The 22,125-nt window shown below is 39.6% G+C and overlaps 1 protein-coding gene across 1 annotated transcript in view; it reads right to left on the bottom strand.

The window, feature by feature from the left end:
• Positions 1-22,125, bottom strand: part of KIF16B (kinesin family member 16B) — a 277,225-nt gene that overhangs the window by 127,500 nt on the left and 127,600 nt on the right. Inside the window, exons 13-15 of the mRNA XM_028144837.2 lie at positions 11,605-11,724; positions 10,712-10,763; positions 8,784-8,921 (exon numbers count right to left, since the gene is read on the bottom strand). Coding sequence (XP_028000638.2) covers positions 8,784-8,921; positions 10,712-10,763; positions 11,605-11,724 — 310 coding nt within the window. The remainder of the gene's footprint in view (positions 1-8,783; positions 8,922-10,711; positions 10,764-11,604; positions 11,725-22,125) is intronic.

Below are 22,125 nucleotides of genomic sequence, written 5' to 3'. Positions count from 1 at the left end.
ATGAAATCATACTGTGGAACCATCTACCGAATCATGGGAGTGAGGAAAACTAAGTGTCAGAGAACATGTCAATTAAAGAGCATGGTTAGATTCAGTGCTACATACCCCACACATTGTTTTTGGAAGAACTCATAAAAGCGGAGAAAAGCTTCATACACAAGGCTTTAGGCAACATGTTATATTGGTGGTCACATTGAATTCTCACAGCATTAGCAAATGCTTTTCAATTTAGTGCCCTTACCAGATAAAAACATTCCTGTAATTTAAGGCAGGGAAGTACTATTTATGCAACCCAAAAGAAGTAGGGCTGTTAACTGATACAGGTAAAAATTTCCCCCCAATGATGACAATCAGCTAAATCACCTATTAGTTAGTTGTTATTCACAAGCATCTTAAGTGATTTAGATAAAGAGGTGGTAATTACATGTGCTCTGTGATAGGACAGCCTAACTAACACATTTAAAATTAATCATAATTTATTAATGAAAAGAGACATTTAAATACCAACTATCAGCAATAAACTGGAAGCTGGTATTAAAGAAATAGGAAGTTGCTGGTAGTGCAGGGTTAATCAGGAATCCAGTCAAATGTGGAATTAATGGGGTTAGATCATGTGACCTATATGAACACCCATCTGCATTTCTATTCTTGATACCTTTACTTAAACCGCTTCATGGGTAAAAGTCAAGGTAGTTTTTGGAGTAAAAATAAAGTTCTTTGTTTAATCCTGTTTCCCAATTATTATTATGTCTTAATGAAGTAAATATACTTTATTTTTGCTTGAGTCTTTTTTTCTTTAAACCTTACAGTTACAGTTGAAAATTCTTTTGTAGACCTGTTTAATAAAAAACTTCCCTTCTTCTACAGAGGTTAACACTATACTGAAGTGTCAATGGAAGGCCACTGTCACCAATTCAACACCAACAAAAGTCCCTGGGCTGGGGTGCAGTGGTGGGGAAAGACCTTATTCAGTTAAAACAGCTCAATTGTGACACGACCTGGCTGTGGAACAACACAGCTATGAGATAGCTAAGTCGTGAAATAGTATGGCTGTAGAACAGCTCCAGCAAGGCGGTCCAGATGAGAAGTGTCACCATTCTGCTCCAGTGAGAGCTCAGCGCCATAGTTGCAGGTCAGCTCAGGTGTTGCAGCTCCAACCAGGGATAAGCGTATTCAATGGAAAATGGAAGTGTGCTTCATTGAGGCACAGGTGAAGCTGGCTTCTAAGTAGAGAAGAGTTCCCACCCCCAGTTCCGGATTGGGCCACTCTCAAGCAAATGAGGATTCAAATCTTCACTGATTGGCTGGTTCAAATAGCTGACTGATTCAAATGGAGCCACTGATTGGTTGAAGATGCAAATAAGTATATTGCAGTGCAGCTCCAACTGGCCAGGGCAAGTCTTTAGCCCATTGGTTGATTTATGACCCTCAATTCAAACAGCAGCAGCACAATGCAGGAGGCTTGGCAACTCAGTGCAGCTTTTCTCTGAAGCACAGAGAGCATGAGCGGCTCTTTAGCAATGACTACTTTACTCTGTTTACAAATTTTTGCCCAGTTAGCTACCAGGAGTCCTTAACAGGCACTTAACATTCTCAAAGTCAATAGAAGTACACATGTGCTAGTCCCATTCACATAGTTTTGTGTGTGTGTGTGTTTTGTTTTTTTTTATTCTAACCATAGGATATGTTTTTTGATTTTAGAGAGAGAGGAAGGGAGTGAGAGAGAACCATGGATTGGTTGCCTCCCATCCATCTGCATCCCAACAAGAGATCGAACCATTAACCTTTTTGGTATACAGGACAATGCTCCAATCAACTGAGCCACCTGGCCGGGGCTCATTCACTTTTTTTTTTTTTTTTTTTTTTACAATATATAGGGTGTGGCAAAAATAGGTTTATAGGTTTTCATATAGAAAATAATAAATACTTAATAAATAATAATACCAGAATAAGCTCTGTGTTTCACATACAAATGTAAACCTACTTTTGCCCTACCTTGTAATTTGTACCACAAACAATGTATCATATAGTTTGTGTTTTAAAAACATGTTCCGGTTCTCATTTTAATAAGGCTCAAAAATCAAAAAGGTTAGCTCTAACCAGTGTGGCTCAGTTGGTTGAGCTTCATCCCATGCACGAAAAGGTTGCTGGTTAGATTCCTGGACAATATTTCTCTCTCACATCATTGTTTCTCTCTCTACCTCTCCTTTCCTATCTCTCTAAAGTCAATAAAAACATATTTTAAAAAACAACTTAAAAAATCAAGAAAGTTGAGAATTCTAACCTTTAATTTCTGAAGGACTGTACATATTTTTCTCTTGATGGAATCTTTCAATTTGAGTCTTAAAAGTATGGTATTAAAAAGTCTTATTGTTACATGCTTCTCTCGTGTAATGCCTTGAAACAAAGTCATCTTGCATATTTCACTGTTCTAACATTTTGGAACAGCATTTTTATGTCAATTTTATTAATAGTGATACTGAGATAGCTGTTCAGTAGCAGAGCAGAATGCCAGAGAAACTCAAGCACATCAGATCTGGTAATCATGGCACCATGGTATTAAAACAAGAGTACCTGGGGGAGATAAGAGATCAATCAAAGGACTTGTATGCATGCATATAAGCATAACCAATGGATGCAAAACTTTGGGGGGTGAGGGCATATATGGGAGTGGGGTGGGGGGTGGCAATGGTAAAATATGTACACATATAATACCTTAATAAAAAAAATTGGAAAAAAAAAAGAGTACCCCCACAGGGAGAGGAAATTCTGACAATTAACCTTGAATGCCAATTACAGTTTCTTAGAACAAGTTATTTCTTCAATATGTAGATCAAAAATTTAATTCCAGTCATCACTAACTTGAATAGTCATATTTTTTAAATGGATTTTCAATTTAGGTAAAAGTTTCAGACAAAAAAAAAACAAACCAACACTTAATAAAAATATTACATACTCATTACCATACCTCAATTCACAAGAGAATTCAAGACATAATCATAGCTACATAGCAAATGGCAATGAAATTAAAAGCAATTTCTTTGAACTAAATAAATAAGCCATCATGTTTTGTTTTGTTTTTTCAGGGAGGAGGTAGAAAGACAACCCCAATATTAAATATTAAGTTCTAAGCAGTTCCCACATTAAACAATATGTGCTCTACACATTCCTTTTACAGTATGTTCTTTGGAACTCAGTACTGATTTTCCTACAGAAACATCATTACACATAACAGCTTCCAAGCAAATCTACAAGAGACTTGTTTAACTTCTAACACAGTAGCAGCAATGGCCACTGTAAACCACTCAATCTTCTCAGCATCCAGTGGGCAGACTGGGGTGGTATGAGGTCCAGAAGCTTCCCTAAACATGGTTGTAGCGGGGAAAGCAAACAGAGGACATAGTCTGATGGCCGGAAAACAAGGCCAGGTGGACCCAGCTGCCAATGCTGAAGTTTGCGGGCTATTTGTGATTTAAGACTGCTTCTACTAAAGAATGCCCCCACATTAATCTCAACCATAATTCCTTCTCTAACTTCCACAAACACCAGACTTCATTCTGGCTATCTGAAAAACAAAACAAAATAAAACAAAAACAATGCAAGACTTAGAAATTCTAGAGTCCAGGCACTGAATTCTTTGGGCCCCACTTTCCCCATATGGTTTAAAATTGATATTAAGAGCCTGTTGTACTTAAAAACAAACAAATAAAAAATACCTGCAACACACTATAATGAAAACATTATTATAGAATGAAGAGTTGTTTTTTGTTCTCCCTGTTTTGGGGCAGTTAATGTATATCACTTTGTACAGAATTGTGTATACATGAATAAACACAGTCTATCAAGTATATATATTAAAAGCCTTCAGTTTTATTGGAAGTAGATGAAAATTTAAAAATATAAATTTAAATTATTTTATTCTTTTACCAGTTATGTAGCCATGATTTAATTATGTTTTCCAGATCTAATTGAATAAGTAGAAGTCCCTAGCTGGAAATACATTTTTTTAAATGAAAACAAATCTAATTTCTCAAAGGGTATTTGAGAATAAAATGATTCTAAAACTTCTTTGAAAAATTGATAGACATGAATAGCAAAAATGCCACTCAGATGAGAACAGAAATTAAAGCATATTACAACACAACAAGCATTAAAATTGTGTGATACAAAAGTAGAAATACAGAGAGCTAGAACAAAGTGGGAAGCCAAGAAGTAGATATATATACTGTATGTGTTCTCATTTTTGGTAAACAGTTTATTCAAAAGGGAGGTGGGTGTAGGGTGGGGAAGGATTATAATAAAATAGAGGCCCAGTGCATGAATTCATGCACCAGTAGGTTCCCTCGGCCTGGCCTGCTGGATTGGGCTGAAACCAGTTCTCCGACATCCCCCAAGGGGTCCCAGATTGCGAGAGGGTGCAGGCCAGGCTGAGGGACACCACCGGTGCACAATCAGGGCCAGGAAGGAACATGGGAGGTTGGTCAGCTGGGGAAGGATTGCAGGAGGGCTTCAGGGCATGTTTGGCCTGTCTCGCTCAGTCCCGATCAGCTGAACCCCAGCAGCAAGGTAACCTACTGGTCGGAGCATCTGTCCCCTGGTGGTCAGTGCACATCATAGCAAGTGGTTGAGTGGCCTTACATATCATTAACATATTACACTTTGATTGGCGGAATGGATGATCAGATGACCGGACACTTAGCATATTAGTCTTTTATTATATAGGACGGTATACCAATGTCAGGGAAATTCAATTAGATCTATATGCTAAATATCAGTGAATCCCAGATGCATTAAATAATGAAACATTTCAAAATGAAATCCTTGAAAACATAATTAAATCATGGATAATAACAGAAAAAAAGAATAAAATGTTTACTAGTTCCATAGCAGCTTTTTAAATTATCAAAGAAATCCCAAAGAAAATAGTCAAGTAAAGCAAATAGAAAGTAGATTTAAAGAATAACAAAGTTATATTTAAATAGAAATCATATTATTGGGAAAATGGCTAAATCAAAATGAAAAAGTGGTTATAAAGAGATATAAGGTTACATGGAACACCCATTCAAGTTAATCTGGAAAAAAATATATGATTTATTTCCCATAATTCTGGCAGGCAATAGTGAAACTGTTCTGCTCATGTGTTAACAATGATATTAAAAACCAGCACAACCTCTTGTAAAACCCTGTAACAATAAACACAGCCATCATAACAACATCCCCTCCCTCTGACCTGAGGGACATGAAGCCAGTACAGTAATCTCTACTGGACAAATAAACACATCTCCAATCTCTCGTCATGACCCCTGTATCACCCTTAGTGCCTAGAGCAGTGATGGCGAACCTATGACACGCGTGTCAGCACTGACATGCGTAGCCATTTCTGATGACAAGCGGCCGCTGAGGCGGCCGCATGCCGATGATGAAACATTTGCGAAATAATGTTTTTTCCTCAAAGTGACACACTACCCAAGTTATGCTCAGTTTTTTGGCGAAGTTTGACACACCAAGCTCAAAAGGTTGCCCATCACTGGCCTAGAGGAACAGCAGCAGAATCTCCACCTGAGGTCCTCAGACAACAGACATGTGGTCTGGCTGGGATCTCAATCTAGTTACGTAATTCACTGGTGGGGCCATCTGTCAACTGTGTACCCTCCAATTACCCATGTTTTCTGCACTAGGGTCTGTGTTCCCAAGCAGGGCTGCTACGAAAGAGCCCTACATGGTGACTGCTTGTCTACCAGCCAATTATGGTAACTCTATGGGCTCACAGCAAAAACAGCCTCTCACCATGACTAATACAAGAACCAGTCTCTCCAACCCATATGGCCAGGGCCCTTGGACAGGTTGCAAGAAAGCAGGAAACAGTGTTTTGACAATGATCACTGGGTTCTCACTGTGTCCTGGGTTTGGGTTGTTCACCTACTATGCTGACCTCTGACCTTCCTGGCCAGCACCAGGGCACTCGAGATGTTCCCCAAGCTCAACTTACTTTAAGACTAAAAACTACTAAGAGTAAAATACAGATGAAGAGATCGATGGACGGGTGGATGGGTGGAAGATGTGGAGATGGGTACATAGGTGAGTACTCCATCAGTTGCTTTTAGAATGTCTTTGATGGACTCCATGTACCTCTTATAAAAGAATGATTGTCCTGGTCCATGGTATGTGTCCTTTGTTTCTGAGATAACTCCTTGCAACTGCTTTCTGTTTATGATTTGGCTAACACCAATAAACTACATGCTTTCCAGACCCCATCTGTCCAAATCTTTTGTCACAACAGGTATATAACCATAAAAAACTATAATTATAAACACTATCTATAATAATAAAAGTGTAATATGCTAATTAGACCGAATGTCCTTTTGGAAGCCGGGGCTGCAGCCACGGGATAGAGGGAGCCGCCGTGGCTGCAAGGGAGGATCCAGGCAGCTGCCCCCAGCTGTGAGGGAGGATTCAGGCAGCCCCCTCAGCTGCCACAGCTGCGAAGGCCTACTCTTACACGAATTTTGTGCATCAGGCCTCTAGTATATAATATACAAAAAAGGGCTTAACATATAATATCAGTGTCTTTCTTTTCCTCTCGTATAAGTCAGTCCAAAAGCCATTAGGCAGGGCTGAGCAAAGTGGGCATCAGCATGAAAATGATAGGCATGTGGCATGGGTTGAGGAAGGTTTCTGCACTAAGACAAGGGTGAGTATGCCAACATGGGTGTCAAAGCCTCAGCAGGAAGAGGAGGGACCATGCATGAAGAGGAGGAAGCAGAGACAGAGTAATGGTTACATAATGGGAGTCAGGTTTGTCACTGTAAGAAAAGAGCTACAAATAAGAAAAAGGAGAAAACTAGAATAAACTCTAAGGTATTGGGTTGAAATTAGAGGTGTTGGTGTGAATTACTGGTTACTGATATAGTGAAAAGTATTTCAACATACCAATATAAATAGAAATGTAGTTGTAAATGTTTTCAAACACACACACACACACACACACACACACACACACACACACACACACACTTTCCTTAACTCTGTTAATTGACAGGACCTAATGCCCAGATCTTGGTTTCTAAATCTTATTCTCCACTAAAAAAAAGCCAGGATCCTTGGAGAATTCACTGATTCCAGGAAAATATAAGATGAACCTGAGACGTGTTCACAATGGGACAAGCCAAAACGACAGAGAAACCAGCTTAAAAGGAACTCCCCTTTGCCAAAAATGGGACAATTTGAGTTTTAAAATACATAATGACAGAAATAAACCAAAACCTACCAAATAAAATAGCAAGCCATATGCCCCTGTGGATTTAAATTAATACATGAATAAATAAATGGCAAAAGAGAGAGTTCTTTCTTAAAGTAAAAAGCCAACTTTTTTTAAAAATAGGGTTTTTTTTAATTTATAAAAATAAATGTTTTACATTAAAAAGAGAATAAATGTAGAAGAAGGAAAATGACCATTCAGCAACCATTAGAATCAAACTTAAATCAGACAAAAAGGAAAACTCAATGGATTCTAAAACCAGAGGGTGAAAGTATAAGAATGAAACATTTATGATCTCAAAGTACCTTCCCAATATCCTTATTAATGAAAGAGAAAAGAGTAACTTAATGTGTACAATTCTATAATACAGCATCTACATATTGCATTGTATGTTTACTACTCAAAGTCAAATCTCTTTCCATCATCATATATTTGACCCTTTTTACTACCTCCCCCCAACCTCCCTTTTCTGCTGGTAGTCAACATACTGTTGTCTGTGCCTATGAGTTTCTCTTTGTTTGTTTCATTTGTTGTTTTCAGTTTTGTATCAAAAATGAAAGAGAGAGAGAGAGAGAGAGAGAGAAACTTCACAGTGAAGAAGCCTAGCAAGCTCCACTTTAATCAAATGCTAACAGGAATGGCAATAGACACCCTGTAAAGGGATGCAATAAAAATACAGCATCATTTCTCCAATATTCCTGTCAAAATGCATGATATTAGTCATGAGGAAGCATCAGATAAATATTACATTTATGTGGTGGAACATTCTGTAACATATCTGACGTGTAGTTTTTTAAAATTGTCAAAGTCATAAAAGTCAAGAAAAGACAAAGGATATCTTCCGGAACAAAGAGACTAGAGAGACATGGCAGCTAAATGTAACAGGATGCAGGACAGAAGAGTGGGCCCACAATGGACATCGGTGGGACAGATGGCAGAGGAGGGCTGAGAACCAGACGGTAGGAATATCTCAGTGTCAGTTTCCTTTGAACGGCTGGATTGTTGTTACATATAAGATGCCATTGTTTAAAGGAGATACGCACTGAGTGTTCAGGGGTGATGGGGCAGCTTGTTAGCAATTTATTTTCAAGTGCTTCTAAAATAAAAAGTTATTTGTACTAGTCTCAAAATTTTTCTATAATACTTGAAATTATTTCAAAAGGAAAAAAGATATGATACCCGATCCTTTATGTTATAATTATAATTTTTCATTTAAAAATATAAATAAGGTAATAAAATTATTAAAAGAAGCCATTGTGTTAAGGTAATTTTTAACTTAAAACAATCTGTTAAAGTCATATTTCCATTACAGCAGTAACTTCTAAGACAACTACATACATGTTCCTGTTTAATTCAATGAAGACAATGGTACTATAAATAAGTCCTTCGACAAAATGAGAGAAAAACAGCATAATGAAGCAGTCTTCACTCTTTATACCCTTATCATCAGTAAATAATTCTAAGATGCACACGTTCCCCCCTTACAGAGCCATCTAAAAAACTCTGAAAACCCAAACCCAAATACCTTGATTTAGGTGTGTGGCCTCCAAGATCTGCACACCATTCACAGAGCACTGAGACCCACTTAGGGGTATCAGCGTCACCGTCCCCCCGGCATTTTCAAAGATACAGTGCTCACTCTCCAAATCCAGACCGTGAAGAACTAAGTTGGAAAAACAGAGAAATGTTTCTTGGTATCTAGAACAATGATTCTCAAACTTTATTAATTTTGCCATATTGAATGTGTTTTCTTTTTTATGTAAATACTGTGAAGTGAACATTTATGTTTAGTGAGGAAGCTGAATTTCAGTTCATGGCATGAATTGATAGAACTGAAGGTATCCCTTTAATGTTACCTTAAAGGGTCTGAATATCACCTGTATAAGAAATACATTCTGGGATGTTTATTTACTTCATCTTCAGAAAAAAGATAATTGAGTAACTTGTCTTAACAGAACACCTTTGAGCCACTCTGTTTGATGCTGAATAAATTTATTTCGTTTGTCAACCAAAGTTCACAGTAAAATGGAGGGAACACAGGGGCTCCAATGCTCAAGAACTTATTGTGACCTCCATATTATTACAGATCCTATGTTCCAGGAGCAGAAATCAAAGATGAAGTTGGCATGACATGGATCTTGGGAGGCCCCAGGAAGTCTCCAGAAGCTGTACTGGGATGCACACTGCCACAGCCTGTGACAACCCTGAGAGAACTTGACCTCACAGACCTCTCATCGCAGAGCATGTGGCAGCTAAGCTTTCCCTAATCACACATGGCCATCCTGAGTTATTCTTGTTTAATGAATGGCCAGGCATGGATGTGAATGCCTGTCAAATAACCCTACATGATTTTAGGCACAGAACTTCACCAGCCGCTCAGGACAGGCGAAGTATCTCCCATTGTTCTCCACAGAATTGCACTTCTCTGCTCACAGAAAACACGTGTTCTTACCACTCACCATCATGTAAAGCAACCTCAAAGGTCAAACACATCATTTAACGATTGGAAGAAGAGGCCTGATGCCTAGTTCTACTCAAAAACTATTGATCCTAAGGACTTCTGGGAATTGGTTTTCTGCTCTCTCAGTTTCACAGCAAACAGTAAATACACGTAGGAATTTCTAGGGTTGGCTTGATTAACAACTTACACTGGTAGAAAACCAAGTTCATTGCCAGCAATTCTAAAAACAGCTGCGAAGATACAATTCTTTCCTGCCGACCCCACCTGGCCACACACACATATACACACCACCATCACTGACATGATTTCCCAAAGTTACGCTTGTAAAGCCTGGCATGTCCTCATCCTGCTCAGGCAGCATCACTAGGAAACCCAGGGAGCCATGCCTCCATATGTGTGCATGCTGTATGTGTGTGTAGTCTACTTCCCATTATCATCTTTGTGCAGGTACATGTCTATATCCTTCCCAGTAAGGGGCTTTTTATCCTTTATCTGTGCCTGATGACACATTTCCATCAATCAGTGTCCCACTGTGACAAGAGTAGAGTGATTTAAATAACTATACTCTTGAAAGCTATGACAAAGTATAGAATACATGGAGGGTGAGGGGGAAGAATTCATAGTTTCATTTTATTCACTAAATTAATTCTTCTGTTTTATTAATTTGAATTCCACATTATAGAAATACACATACTGATATATATCGAATTTTTAAAAGATTCCCTTTTATAATTACTTCATGTCTGTCATTCAAAAGAAAGTTCTCCATTAAATGATTTTTAAAATCATTAGTACCCTGGCTGGGTGGTTCAATTGGTTGGAGCTGCATCCCATGCACCAAAAGTTCAATCCCTGGTCGGGGTATATACAGAAGGCAACCGATTAATGTTTCTTGCTCACATCGATGTTTCAAATCTATTTTTTTTTAAATCCTTGGCTGAGGATTAAAAAAGAAAACTCACTGGTAAAAGAAAATTGATGAAGATTCTTACCAATATCTTGTTCTGTTGAAGCATCTTCTCTACCAACATAAGTCTGACCTTCCTGGGAAGAAGAGACAAGTAAAATGTATTAGTAAGGACATGAGAAGCCGTCTGTTTCTTCATTTTTCATTTAAACCCTAATGACCTGATAAGCAATGTCCCGGGGAAGGCCACAGCCTCAGAGCTATGAGAGTTCACTGAGGCTCTGAAACCATGCTCTGAAGGTTGTCGGAAAGATGACAGTAGAACTCCTGGGGCTTACTGTCCAACAGTGGGTAGGCTCCTATCTTGGCCTGTATCATAATCTGCCCAGGACAGTCATCTCAGTGATGTTGCTGATCCTTGCTGGAGAGTTTCTCCTCCAGTGAAGAGGGTTTCTTTATGTCTAAAAGTTTATGGGAGCCCACAAAGCACAACGCAATACCATTTTCATTTAAAGCCATGGATCAGAGAGAGGTTAGAAAAGTCAAGGGTACAGAGGCAACCGCTAACGCGGATGTGGAAATTCTGCTCTCTTGACATGAATAGCCTGTTCAGGACCAGGTCCAATAATGTAGTCAGGAGACACACCTTTAAAATTAAAATGATGGCCCAGAAAACATATAGCCAATCCCGGTTCCAAATACTTGTGACTTTTCTTCCCTAGTTTCTATGCCTTTTTGTTCCTTACCTGTCTTTGCTAATTCTACACATTTAGCTTTAGAACTCCATAAAAATGGGAACTTCTAATACCACAGACCCCAAGGAACTGTGGGAAATCCCCAAAAAGGACTCAAGGATTTGTTGCATATTATTTAACGTAATAGCTGTGTTCAGGGACACAGAGTATTATAACAAACCTTGCTAGTGTATAAAGGAAAATGGGAAAACAAAATTAGAATGTTCCACTCAGGCAGTTTTACCTTCAAGTGATATAAGATAATTCCAGTACTCAGAAGGTCATCATCAATGCCAATCAAATGGGGCAGTTCGGAATCCAAAACAACTCCAATACCTTCTTTCCTAAGGGCTAGAGTTTGTTCCTGAAATTAGAAGTGAAATAAAACATTGTTGAGGAAAGAGAACATCTTTTTAGGGTTTTTTTTGTTTATTTTTTTTTTTTTAGGTGTTCTCTAGAGCAGCGGTCGCCAACCTTTTGGACCTCCTGGACCACTAGTGGTCCGCGGACCACTGGTTGACCACCACTGCTCTAGAGTGTTAAAATTTTTTATTTCTCATCAAAAACACTGTAAGAAAAATGGACCTTAAACATTATCTTGCATTCCTGGCATATGACAGGCAAAGTAAACTTGAAACATAAAAGCTCAATTAAAATGAATTAAACTTATTGCCTAATTTATACAACCTCTTTGAAATCTTGCCTTCTTTAGGAAAGGTTCTACAACTACCCGACTACAAAGGAATCTTTCTCCCTCTTTAAAACCTTTATTTCATCGAATATCTAAATGTTTCCTAATTTTCTGGCTCTTCTCTCCAGTTACTATGGATAACCTGTGTATGTTCCTAAGATGAGGCCTTTCCTGTGCAATTAGTTGCCCCGGCACCACACATACCTCTGTCTTCTGCATCATCTTCTCCTATCTATGGATCATTCCTACATACTCACAAATCTGTGATGGATCTCCCACCATCCACCACCACCACCATCACTTCCCTTGGCCCTGTATCTCTGTCCAGCTGTCACCAATTTCTCTCTTGCCCTTTAGAAAAAATCACCTACAAAGAGATCCCTACACTTAGTTCTTCAATTCCTCCCCTCCTGCTCTCCACTAAACCCATTCCATGGAGTCTTTCATCCTTGGATGTGTAATATCTATGGTCATCCCTTGGTGATCTCTTCTTATCTCTTGACTTTATCTGCAATCTACATGCTAATGACTCTCACATCTAAATCTCTTGGCAGACCTCTCATGCAACAGACCTGCCTACTTCAATATACCTGCGAGGATACCAAATAGGCAACTCAGACTTAATGCATTAAAAAACCCACCCTTCTTGGGTGGGGTCAATGGGAAAAAAAAGGGGGGACATATGTAATACTTTCAACAATAAAGATTTTTAAAATAAATAAAAACCTACCCTTGTTTCCTCCTGCCTCCCAAACCTGCACATTATCCCTTCTCAGTGAATGCCAACCTTCCTTACAGTTACTTGGACCCAAAATCATGGTTCTCCTTTGTTCCTTTCTTTCTCTTAACACTACATAATTAGTATTGACTCTGCCATCAAAATATGCCCCCAATAATGTAATGTGGAATGAATATGCTATACTTATATAAAGCTACCCATATTAATCTTAGTAAATGCTAAACCAAGCTTGTTACTCTAACCTGATTTTTCTCTCAAAACTAGAGCTTACATGTTAAAAGTGTTTTTTTTTGTTTGTTTGTTTGTTTTGTGTGTTTTTTTAGTAGACTTCACAATCCAGCAGTTCATTTCCTGTGTGAACCTAAGGAGCAGCCTGACCTTTAAGGCCCTGGCTAATGCTGACTGCCCAGACATAGGAATTCATTAATTAAAAATAAAAACACATGACCAACTCAAGGACACTGACCATGAGAATCATATCAGGGCCAGCAAGGACACTGCCTGCATGTCCATAGCTCCTCCCCTGGTCTTTTTGTTCTGTTTTCCCTCTCCCTCCTTATAAAAAACCTCCACCTGCACTGAGATCTTAAGATTGTTTTTTGAGGACTGGGAAAAGTCCCTCATCTTCTTGAGATGCCAGCACTTGAATAAACCTCTTTCCTTTTACCAGCACTGGTCTCATGAGTTTGGTTTTCCTTATGACAGGCAACAGAATCCACATTTCAGTTATAATCCGATAGCATCAAGACACCAGTGCCACACTTTTCCCTGGCCCCAAACATAGCATCTTTTAACTGTATCACTCTGCAATGATCAAGGATACTACCACTCAAGCCCCAGCCATGTTTCATACTCTACTTGACAGCCAGAGGGATATTAGGGCAGGCCATTCCTCTGCTCAGATCCTTTATGTGGCCTCCCATTTCACTGAGATAACAGCCAAAGTCTTTGTATCCTTCTACAAAGTACTATATGATCACATGCCTTGATAACTTCCTGCTCTCATCTCCTGCCACTCTCCCCCTTGCTCATGCCTCTCTAGGTACCCTCAGCTCCTTGCTGTCCTCAAACTTGCCAGCCTTACCCCACTTCAGGGCCTGGTCATTGCTTTTCCATTTTTCCTTCTGCTTTTGTAGTTGCTGTTGTCTTCTCACATTATCTATTCCTTCTCTTCTCCTACAGCAGGGATTCTCTAGCTCAGCACGACTGACGTTTTGGACCAGATGATTCATCATTATAGGGAGATATTTTGTGTATTGTAGAATGTTTAGTAGCATCCCTAGCCTCTACCCACTAGATATCAGTAACACACTCTCTTTCCCCCGAGGTTGTGAAACCAAAAATATCTCCAGACACTAGCAAATGTCTAGGGGAAAACACCAGCCCTAGTTTAGAAGAATTCCCTATATACATATATAGGCCCTCACTTCCTCAGGTCTCTGCTCAAAAGCCACCTTCCCCTATTGCCCCACACAAGAGAGTAATCATCAACCTCCCTTATCCTGAACTATTTCTCTCCTTAGCAGTTATCATTATATAATATTACATACAAGTACATTACATAAATACTATAAACCAGTGCCTAATTTCATGTCTGGCACATAGTAGCTCCTCAATCAATATTTGTCAAATGAATTAATATTTAAACTCTAATAGCTCCCACTCAAACTAGAGTGAGTTCAGAGAAATGTGGGGAGGAGGGTCAATGGCAGCCCCTCAGGGAAGAGACTGGCAGGCCGGTGTCTTAACATCAGATCCATCTGACCCAAGATAAAAAATAAAAAAAATAAAAAAACAAACAAAAAAACCACAAAAACAACTCTAAAATCAGGCTTCTGGCAAGACTAAGGAAAAGCAGACAAATTCCAGAAGATTGAAGGTGAAAATTCCAGCCTTGAGACTGGGCTGTGCTGAGTTCAAAATGAGTCACATCAATGATCATGACACTATGTTCTGATTGTAGGCGCACGGGGAGCTACAGGGGAGCAAGTTCTAAGCTACATACTGAGGCTCCTGATCAGAGACCCTCCTTGTGAATCTCTTCCCCTCCCCTACCTCAACAATAAGACAGCATGACTAAGGCACAGCTCTGGAACGCCAGCACCCAGCAATGCCTAAAACATAATCGGCACTACCTGCATTCCTAGAATGGCTAAATGTATTTTATGTCATTTAAATATAAAAATGATGTACAAAATCTGCCATTCTCTAGGTGAAGGAATCAGGACTTCACAACTTTGCAGACAAGGCAGCTCCTAAGGTTCTGGGGAAGGGTGGTGGAAACAGAGAAGTCCTTCAGACCTCCCCTTCTGCAGGCATTTGAGTCTCAAAAGTGCACACGCAGAGCTGGCGTCATGCAAGAGGGCAACAGAATGAACTGGCAAAAAAAAAAAAAAGATGGTTAAAAACAAAACATAAAAAGTACCACTTGAAAGAAAGCAATTTAAATTTTTTTTTAAATATATTTTATTGATTTTTTACAGAGAGTAAGAGAGAGGGATAGAGAGTTAGAAACATCGATCAGCTGCCTCTTGCACACCCCCTACTGGGGATGTGCCCGCAACCAAGGTACATGCCCTTGACCGGAATCGAACCTGGGACCTTTCAGTCTGCAGGCCGACACTCTATCCACTGAGCCAAACCGGTTTCGGCGAAAGCAATTTAATTTAACAACCATTACATAGATGCAGAGAAAATGGCCAATGCATAACTTAGATTCAAGAAAATGAAATGAAGCCCTGACGCTGACCAGTTTGGCTCAGTGGATAGAGCATCGGCCTGCAGACTAAAGGGTCCCAGGTTCGATTCCGGTCAAGGGCATGTACCTCAGTTGCAGGCACATCCCCAGTAGGGGGTGTGCAGGAGGCAGCTGATCGATGTTTCTCTCTCATCGATGTTTCTAACTCTCTATCTCTCTCCCTTCCTCTCTGTAAAATGTCAAATATAGTCAAATATATATATATATATATATATATATATATATATATATATGAAATTAAGCGTGTCACTGATCTTCAATTACTCCTAACAGCTAGGCTCACATCCCGGGCTCAGACCTCAGGCTTTGAGGTTGGAGCTGTAGTTATCTTGATTTGCTACACCAAGGCCCTTGCAAATCTTAGCTGAAATGAGCACTCTAAATAAAGCAACCCCTGCTCCTACCTCTGGGATATTGTAGAATTCATGCTTTCCCTTCTTCCCATGGTTGAATTCCATGTAGAAATTTAAAAGTATGTGATTTTTTTAAAGTATCTATTACAATGGAGAATTTAATCATATAGCTCCATTTCATAAAACAAAGTCCTCACTGGAAGGTCTGATAGCTCAGAACTGTGGCAGTACTGCATGCAGGGTAGGTAACGAACTATTCCAGGTCTCCAGGTCCATGAGAAAAGAAGAGTGACTATTCTCATAAATCCAGAGACATATGTACTTTCTGCATAAAAGTGTACAATAATACCCCCCCCCCAAAAAATAAGGCAATATTTAAAAATGTAATAGCTCCCACTCACGCTAAAGAAATTGTTTTGGACTACATCCCAGTTTAATTTAATATTCTTTTTTTTAAACCACTGAAAAACGATCTTTTTCCTTCCCTGAAATAAGTCTCAGAGACTTTGAAAATCATAACTTGGAGCCATCAGGTCAAAAGCATTACCTGTACCCATCAATTCCCAACACACTCACACACAAACACATACCAGCATGCACTCACACATACATCCATACATGGAATGGATAAAACCTGAATTAAGAGAAAGTTTCCCAGGATTGGCCGGGGGGGGAGGGACAGATGAATTTATGATTAATGCTGCCCTAAAGCTCTAAGGCATTCAAGCTGCATTCACTACAGATACTATAAAAGTGTCACCTCATAAAACTAAAAACGAGGGTTTAAATCATTGCTCAAGTGAAAAAGTGATTTCAGACAAAAATATCTATCACATATAAAATATTTATTGAGTGGCATCTACTGTGTACATAATTTATGAAACACCTTTTTGATAAGATGGAATATTTAAATAGTAGGGCTGGTGATCCCTCCCCCAACTCCAAGCACACTGGGTCCCAAATAATGAAGGTGATAAAATATGTATAGCTGCACATATTTTGTATTGAAACAAATCTTTTGGCAACCAATATTTGCATTAAAAGGAAACTATGGCCTGACTAAGAGGGTCAAAACATAGAATCAGCTTATTTTAAACACTATGTTCATTACATTTGCAAACAATATGTTCAGTATGCTTTCCTACAACCACTGAATTTAAAACACGTGTCCAGGGCTGGGACAATTGCAGCATCACTTCTGGCAGATTCCAGTGGTTCAGGTGAGCCGCAGGCAGGGCTGCCCAGATGGGCAGGAAGAAGGCCAGCCACACATGGGCTGGGCTCACTGTGAGCATCCCATGTAACCATTATATTCATTTATAATAAGATCCAGCAGGGATTCAACCTTAGTCACAACCACATACTTTGTAACTAGCACTGTGTCTGACAAAACTCAACAGCTTTCCTGAAAGAAAAAAAAAGTGAAAACCAATACAAAAAACTTAGCAACAACAAACTATTTTTCCCTCTGGAGAAGCTTACTGGAGAGCTAGATCTTGCTTGGGAAACACTGGGAAAACTGGCAATGTGTCTGTGCCACTAGACTAGAGTAAGAGCTCGAGAAACTGGGTTTCCTCACACTATGTTAGGTGAATACAGCTGCACCAGGTTCACAGCAGTCACTCAATAATTGCTGATTATTTGGCACTGTAGGGAGTAAGTGATTTTAAGTGCATTTGAGGGTGGAGGTTGAGGGGATAGCCAAGAATTAAATATCAGAATATCTTTATGGAATAGTGTATGGAGAATTATGTGTTTCATGAACAGTGGACTTTTGTACAGATGCCTCCCAGTATAAAGTGCACCTAATTTCTGCAAACGTGACTACAGCCCCCAGCAGAACAGGAGGAAGAACGCCACATTCGGGGCGTGGAGCATATGCCCCAGGGTGAGGAGGGAGGAGGAAGTCGGGCAGGCAGGAAGACTATTGTAACAAAGAAAATCATCCTCTAGCAAAGCTGCTTTTTAATTTTTTAATGCATGTTATTTTATCTGAATTTCATATTAGAAAAATTATATGTAGTGAAGAAAAATTATATGTAGTGAAGAATAATTATATGTAGCGAAGAAACACTTGAATTTCAACCAAGTGTTTCTTCACTACAAGAGATATGTCCTAAAATATCCTTCTAAGACACGATGAAACACAGAGGCTGACAACACTGCATACATATCTGTTTCCGTTTTGAGCAGCACTACTGGAGTTTGGACATGTCTGAGACCATGTGCGTCCGGCCCTTACACCCGAATGCCAGGGAGCTGCATCACTGGGCCACATGCTGGGTCACACTACCTTTCTCGGGGAACATTGAGGTAGGACTCTACTGTCTTCAGAGACTGCATGCTGCTCTAAGGAAATATAAAGCTAGTCCAACTCAGTCCATGGCAGATCCTTTGGTTTTCTGCCTGGATCTTTGGAAAATGTTTCCTTTACACTAAATGAAAGCCAATCATTTAGTTGGGATAGATATCAGTATTGAACATTCTGTACTCTAAATTTTCCTGAAACACAATTCATTCTTCCAATCTGCAGACTCAGTTCTTTTGTTTATTTTTCATTTCATGAAAATTTTTGTTTTTTATATTTCAACTAGTGGCCCGGTACACGAAGTTCATGCACGAGGTGGGTGTCCCTTAGCCCAGCCTGCATCCTCTCCAATCTGGGACCCCTCGGGGGATGGCCGACTGCCAGGTTAGGCCTGATCCCTTAGGGCCTAACCTGGCAGTCAGACATCCCTCTCACAATCTGGGACCGCTGGCTCCTAACTACTCACCTGCCTGCCTGTCTGATCGCCCCTAACCACTCTATCTGCCGACCTACTTGCCCCCAACTGTCCCCCCTGCTGGCCTGCTCACCCCCTACTGCTCCCCCCCGCCCCCGCCCCGCCAGCCTGCTTGGCCCCAACTGACACCCTGCCAGTCTGCTTGGCCCCAACTGCCCTCCTGCCGGCCTGATCACCCCCAACTGCCCTCCTCTCCTGGCCTGATCGCCCCTAACCACCTCTGCCTCGGCCCCGCCACCATGGCTTTGTCCAGAAGGACATCCAGAAGGTCTCCCAGCAGGTCTCCAGTCTAATTAGCATATTACCCTTTTATTAGTATAGATTTCTGTTTCATTTGTTAACTATCTACTTTGGGGTCACCAATTATCCTTATACACATTGTCTTTGCTTCTCTACCTTTTAGCTTCTGATTGCTTTAATATCTTGATCCTTCCATTTGTGTGCAATGAGATTATCCAGACATTAACTTTTAGTAATTTGATTTCAATGGCATCTACTGTTTTCCTTGATAGTTCTAATTTTATTCATTAGTCCTGAAATGAATGTTGTTTTAGACCTCAAAGTCTATCTTTAGATCTTCAATCTCTCTCTCTCTCTCTCATTCTGCTTTTTATTATTATCTTGCTTTGTTTATTGAATTCCATTTTCTCATTAACTTGCTCCACTGAATGAAGCAATGGTAAGAAATTCCCTCCTAGGCCTTGAGGTATGTTTTCTTCAGGATCTGGATCTTTTGTCTTTTGCATACTTTTCTCCTTTTCTGGTATCGTTTGCCTGTCAATCCATCCATCCATTTATCCATCCATCCACCACTAGGCTAAGTTTATATAATTGCCCTACTCTTTTTCTTTATCTTATGTATGTCTTAGGTATCTCTGTCCAGAAATTTCCTATGCTCTAATACAGGATAAACAAGTCCTTGACTCTTGTCCTGCCATATCTATCATCTTTCCAGTTCAAAGCCTGAGTGGTCTGCATGCTGTCCACTCTTCTCTCAAGTTAGATGGAACAGTAGAAAACCAAATCCCAGCTGACGCACTATAAAGACTGAGTTCCTAGCTTCTGCCCTGGATTAACAAAGGTGGTTAACTATCCTCTAATGACTCCTTCCTTCTGCTGGAAAAGAGATCCCATTCCTCTAGAGAAGACTGCTCTCAGGTGTCTCCTTGTTTCATCAGGCCTTCACTTACAAAGACTCAGCTCCGCTTTTCACATCATCCCATTTCTATGATTCCTCAATAAGAATAGGAAAATCAATGTATTCCTCCAAATAAATTTGATTTGAGGGTACTGAAGAAGATTTTTAGAATCTTTACTCATTCAGCTTCTAAGGCACAAGCCTAGGCAAACCTCCTTAACAACCTTCCCTCTTCTCTTCCTCAGTGGCCAGCTCATGACCTATTTCATCTGCTTCCTATTAGTGATTGCATAGTGGTGTTTCTTTGGCAGGATGGGATGTTTGTTTTGCTTATTATTATCATCTCCTTATTTCTTTGAAATCTGTGATGTCATCTCCAACTGTCTATTTAAAACAAAGTCAAGAACAGGGTTTCAGCAAGCTACAAAAGGGAAAGAAGAAAACATTCTTAGGGGTTTCTTGAATACAGATACAGAAGAAGAAAACATATATATATATATAATTGCCCTACTCTTGTTCTTTATCTTATGTATGTCTTAGGTATCTCTATCCAGAAATTCCCTATGCTCTAATAATAATAATAATAATATATATATATATATATATATATATATATATATATATATATGTATATTATTGGTTCTCTACTGTTCCATCTAACTTGAGAGAAGAGTGGACAGCATGCAGACCACTCAGGCTTTGAACTGGAAAGATGATAGATATGGCAGGACAAGAGTCAAGGACTTGTTCATCCTGTATTAGAGCATAGGAAATTTCTGGATAGAGATACCTAAGACATACATAAGATAAAGAACAAGAGTAGGGCAATTATATAAACTTAGCCTAGTGGTGGACTATATATAAGGAACTGCTGGACACCCCGTTTGACTAATAAACCTGGGGAGATGATCTAAAAACCCAGGTAGATGGGTCATTATTTGACCCTGAAACCAGGAGGCCACTGAGACTTCTGAAAACAGGAAATGGTTGGTACTTCAGAAGATGAATCTGGCAGGATGAAGAGGAACAGAGAAAAATCCGAGGTAGCATTAGAAAGTAAGGAATAGCTTGAGAAACACTGTAGAGGGAGATAGACTCCAGGTGACAATTACTTTAGACTGGTTCACCTTAAGTGGAGACAGTCTTCTCAACTGTTTTACATACTCTTATTAAAAAGAAATAAGAAAATTGGAGACTTTGCAAGCGTTGAAAAAATCTGACAAATATCCAAAAGATCTTTATTGCTAGGGAAAAAAAATCCTTGTTATACTTTGCATACAGCTCAGCACGTGGGTATTGTTGAGTTATTACTCACCAATATGATAAGCAAGTATTGTCAACTAATTTACATGTTTCTTTTGTGATATACAAATGATAGTCATTTTTGACACAAACCAATTAGGTTTGAAATCCTGAAAATATTTCACAAGCTGGAATTCATCCAAAAGTGAAGCACTGTTTCCTGTACATTCTTTTGCACAAAGAAAGAATCCAGTCCATCTAACAGAGAAAGGAAATAGTTGCCAAGATTACCAGGAAGTCAATGAAGCTGACGGGTCAACTGCCTCAACCACCGTCCAGTGTTCCTCCACCCTTTGTCCATGCAACCTGAGCAAGCTATGATGAAAATGGACAAGAATCTCCTTCACATTACTCCAGTAAATAACTTTATTTTTACTGTGTTCCAAAAGAGAATGATGAAATGAAGAAAAAACATATTTTCTGGTTAGCAGCATGTTCTGTGTCCCTGCAAAGCTGATTGGTAACATGTAATCATTGATGTGAGAACTCTATTACACTCTTTGAATCATAATCTGATTAAAAACACACAAGAGAAAAGGGAAAGAACAGTCTGTGAAAATTAAAGACAGGAAATCTACCTAAACTGAAAAGGTCTGGCTGATAACACACACCTAGGGAGGTAAGGAAGGATCAGAGACCAGCCATCAGAATGAAGCCCCAGGAAGAAGAAGGATCAAGTGGGAAGGCAGAATTAGCAATCCACAGGTTGGGGGATAAAAGAATCAAGTGGGTAAACCTAGAGCCACTACTGATCCCTCTCTTTGCCTCAAACCCAACATCAATGGGCCCATCAGCTCTACCTGCAGGACAATCTGAATCGCCCACAGCTTTCCATCTCCACTGCTGCTGATCTGGGCTGGCTACCAACGACTCCTGCCTGGAGTCTCTGACATGCACCAGTTGGTCTTTCTGCTTCCTCTCTTACTACTCTACAACCTATTCTCCATATGACAGCCAGAGTCATCTTTTCAAAACCTTAAGAAGTCATGGCCAGGTAGCTC

Source organism: Eptesicus fuscus, chromosome 12 (assembly GCF_027574615.1).
Source record: "Eptesicus fuscus isolate TK198812 chromosome 12, DD_ASM_mEF_20220401, whole genome shotgun sequence".
NCBI classification, from domain to species: Eukaryota; Metazoa; Chordata; class Mammalia; order Chiroptera; family Vespertilionidae; genus Eptesicus; species Eptesicus fuscus.
The sequence above is the reverse complement of the archived record's forward strand: the minus strand, read 5'-3'. Positions and strand labels throughout refer to the sequence as shown.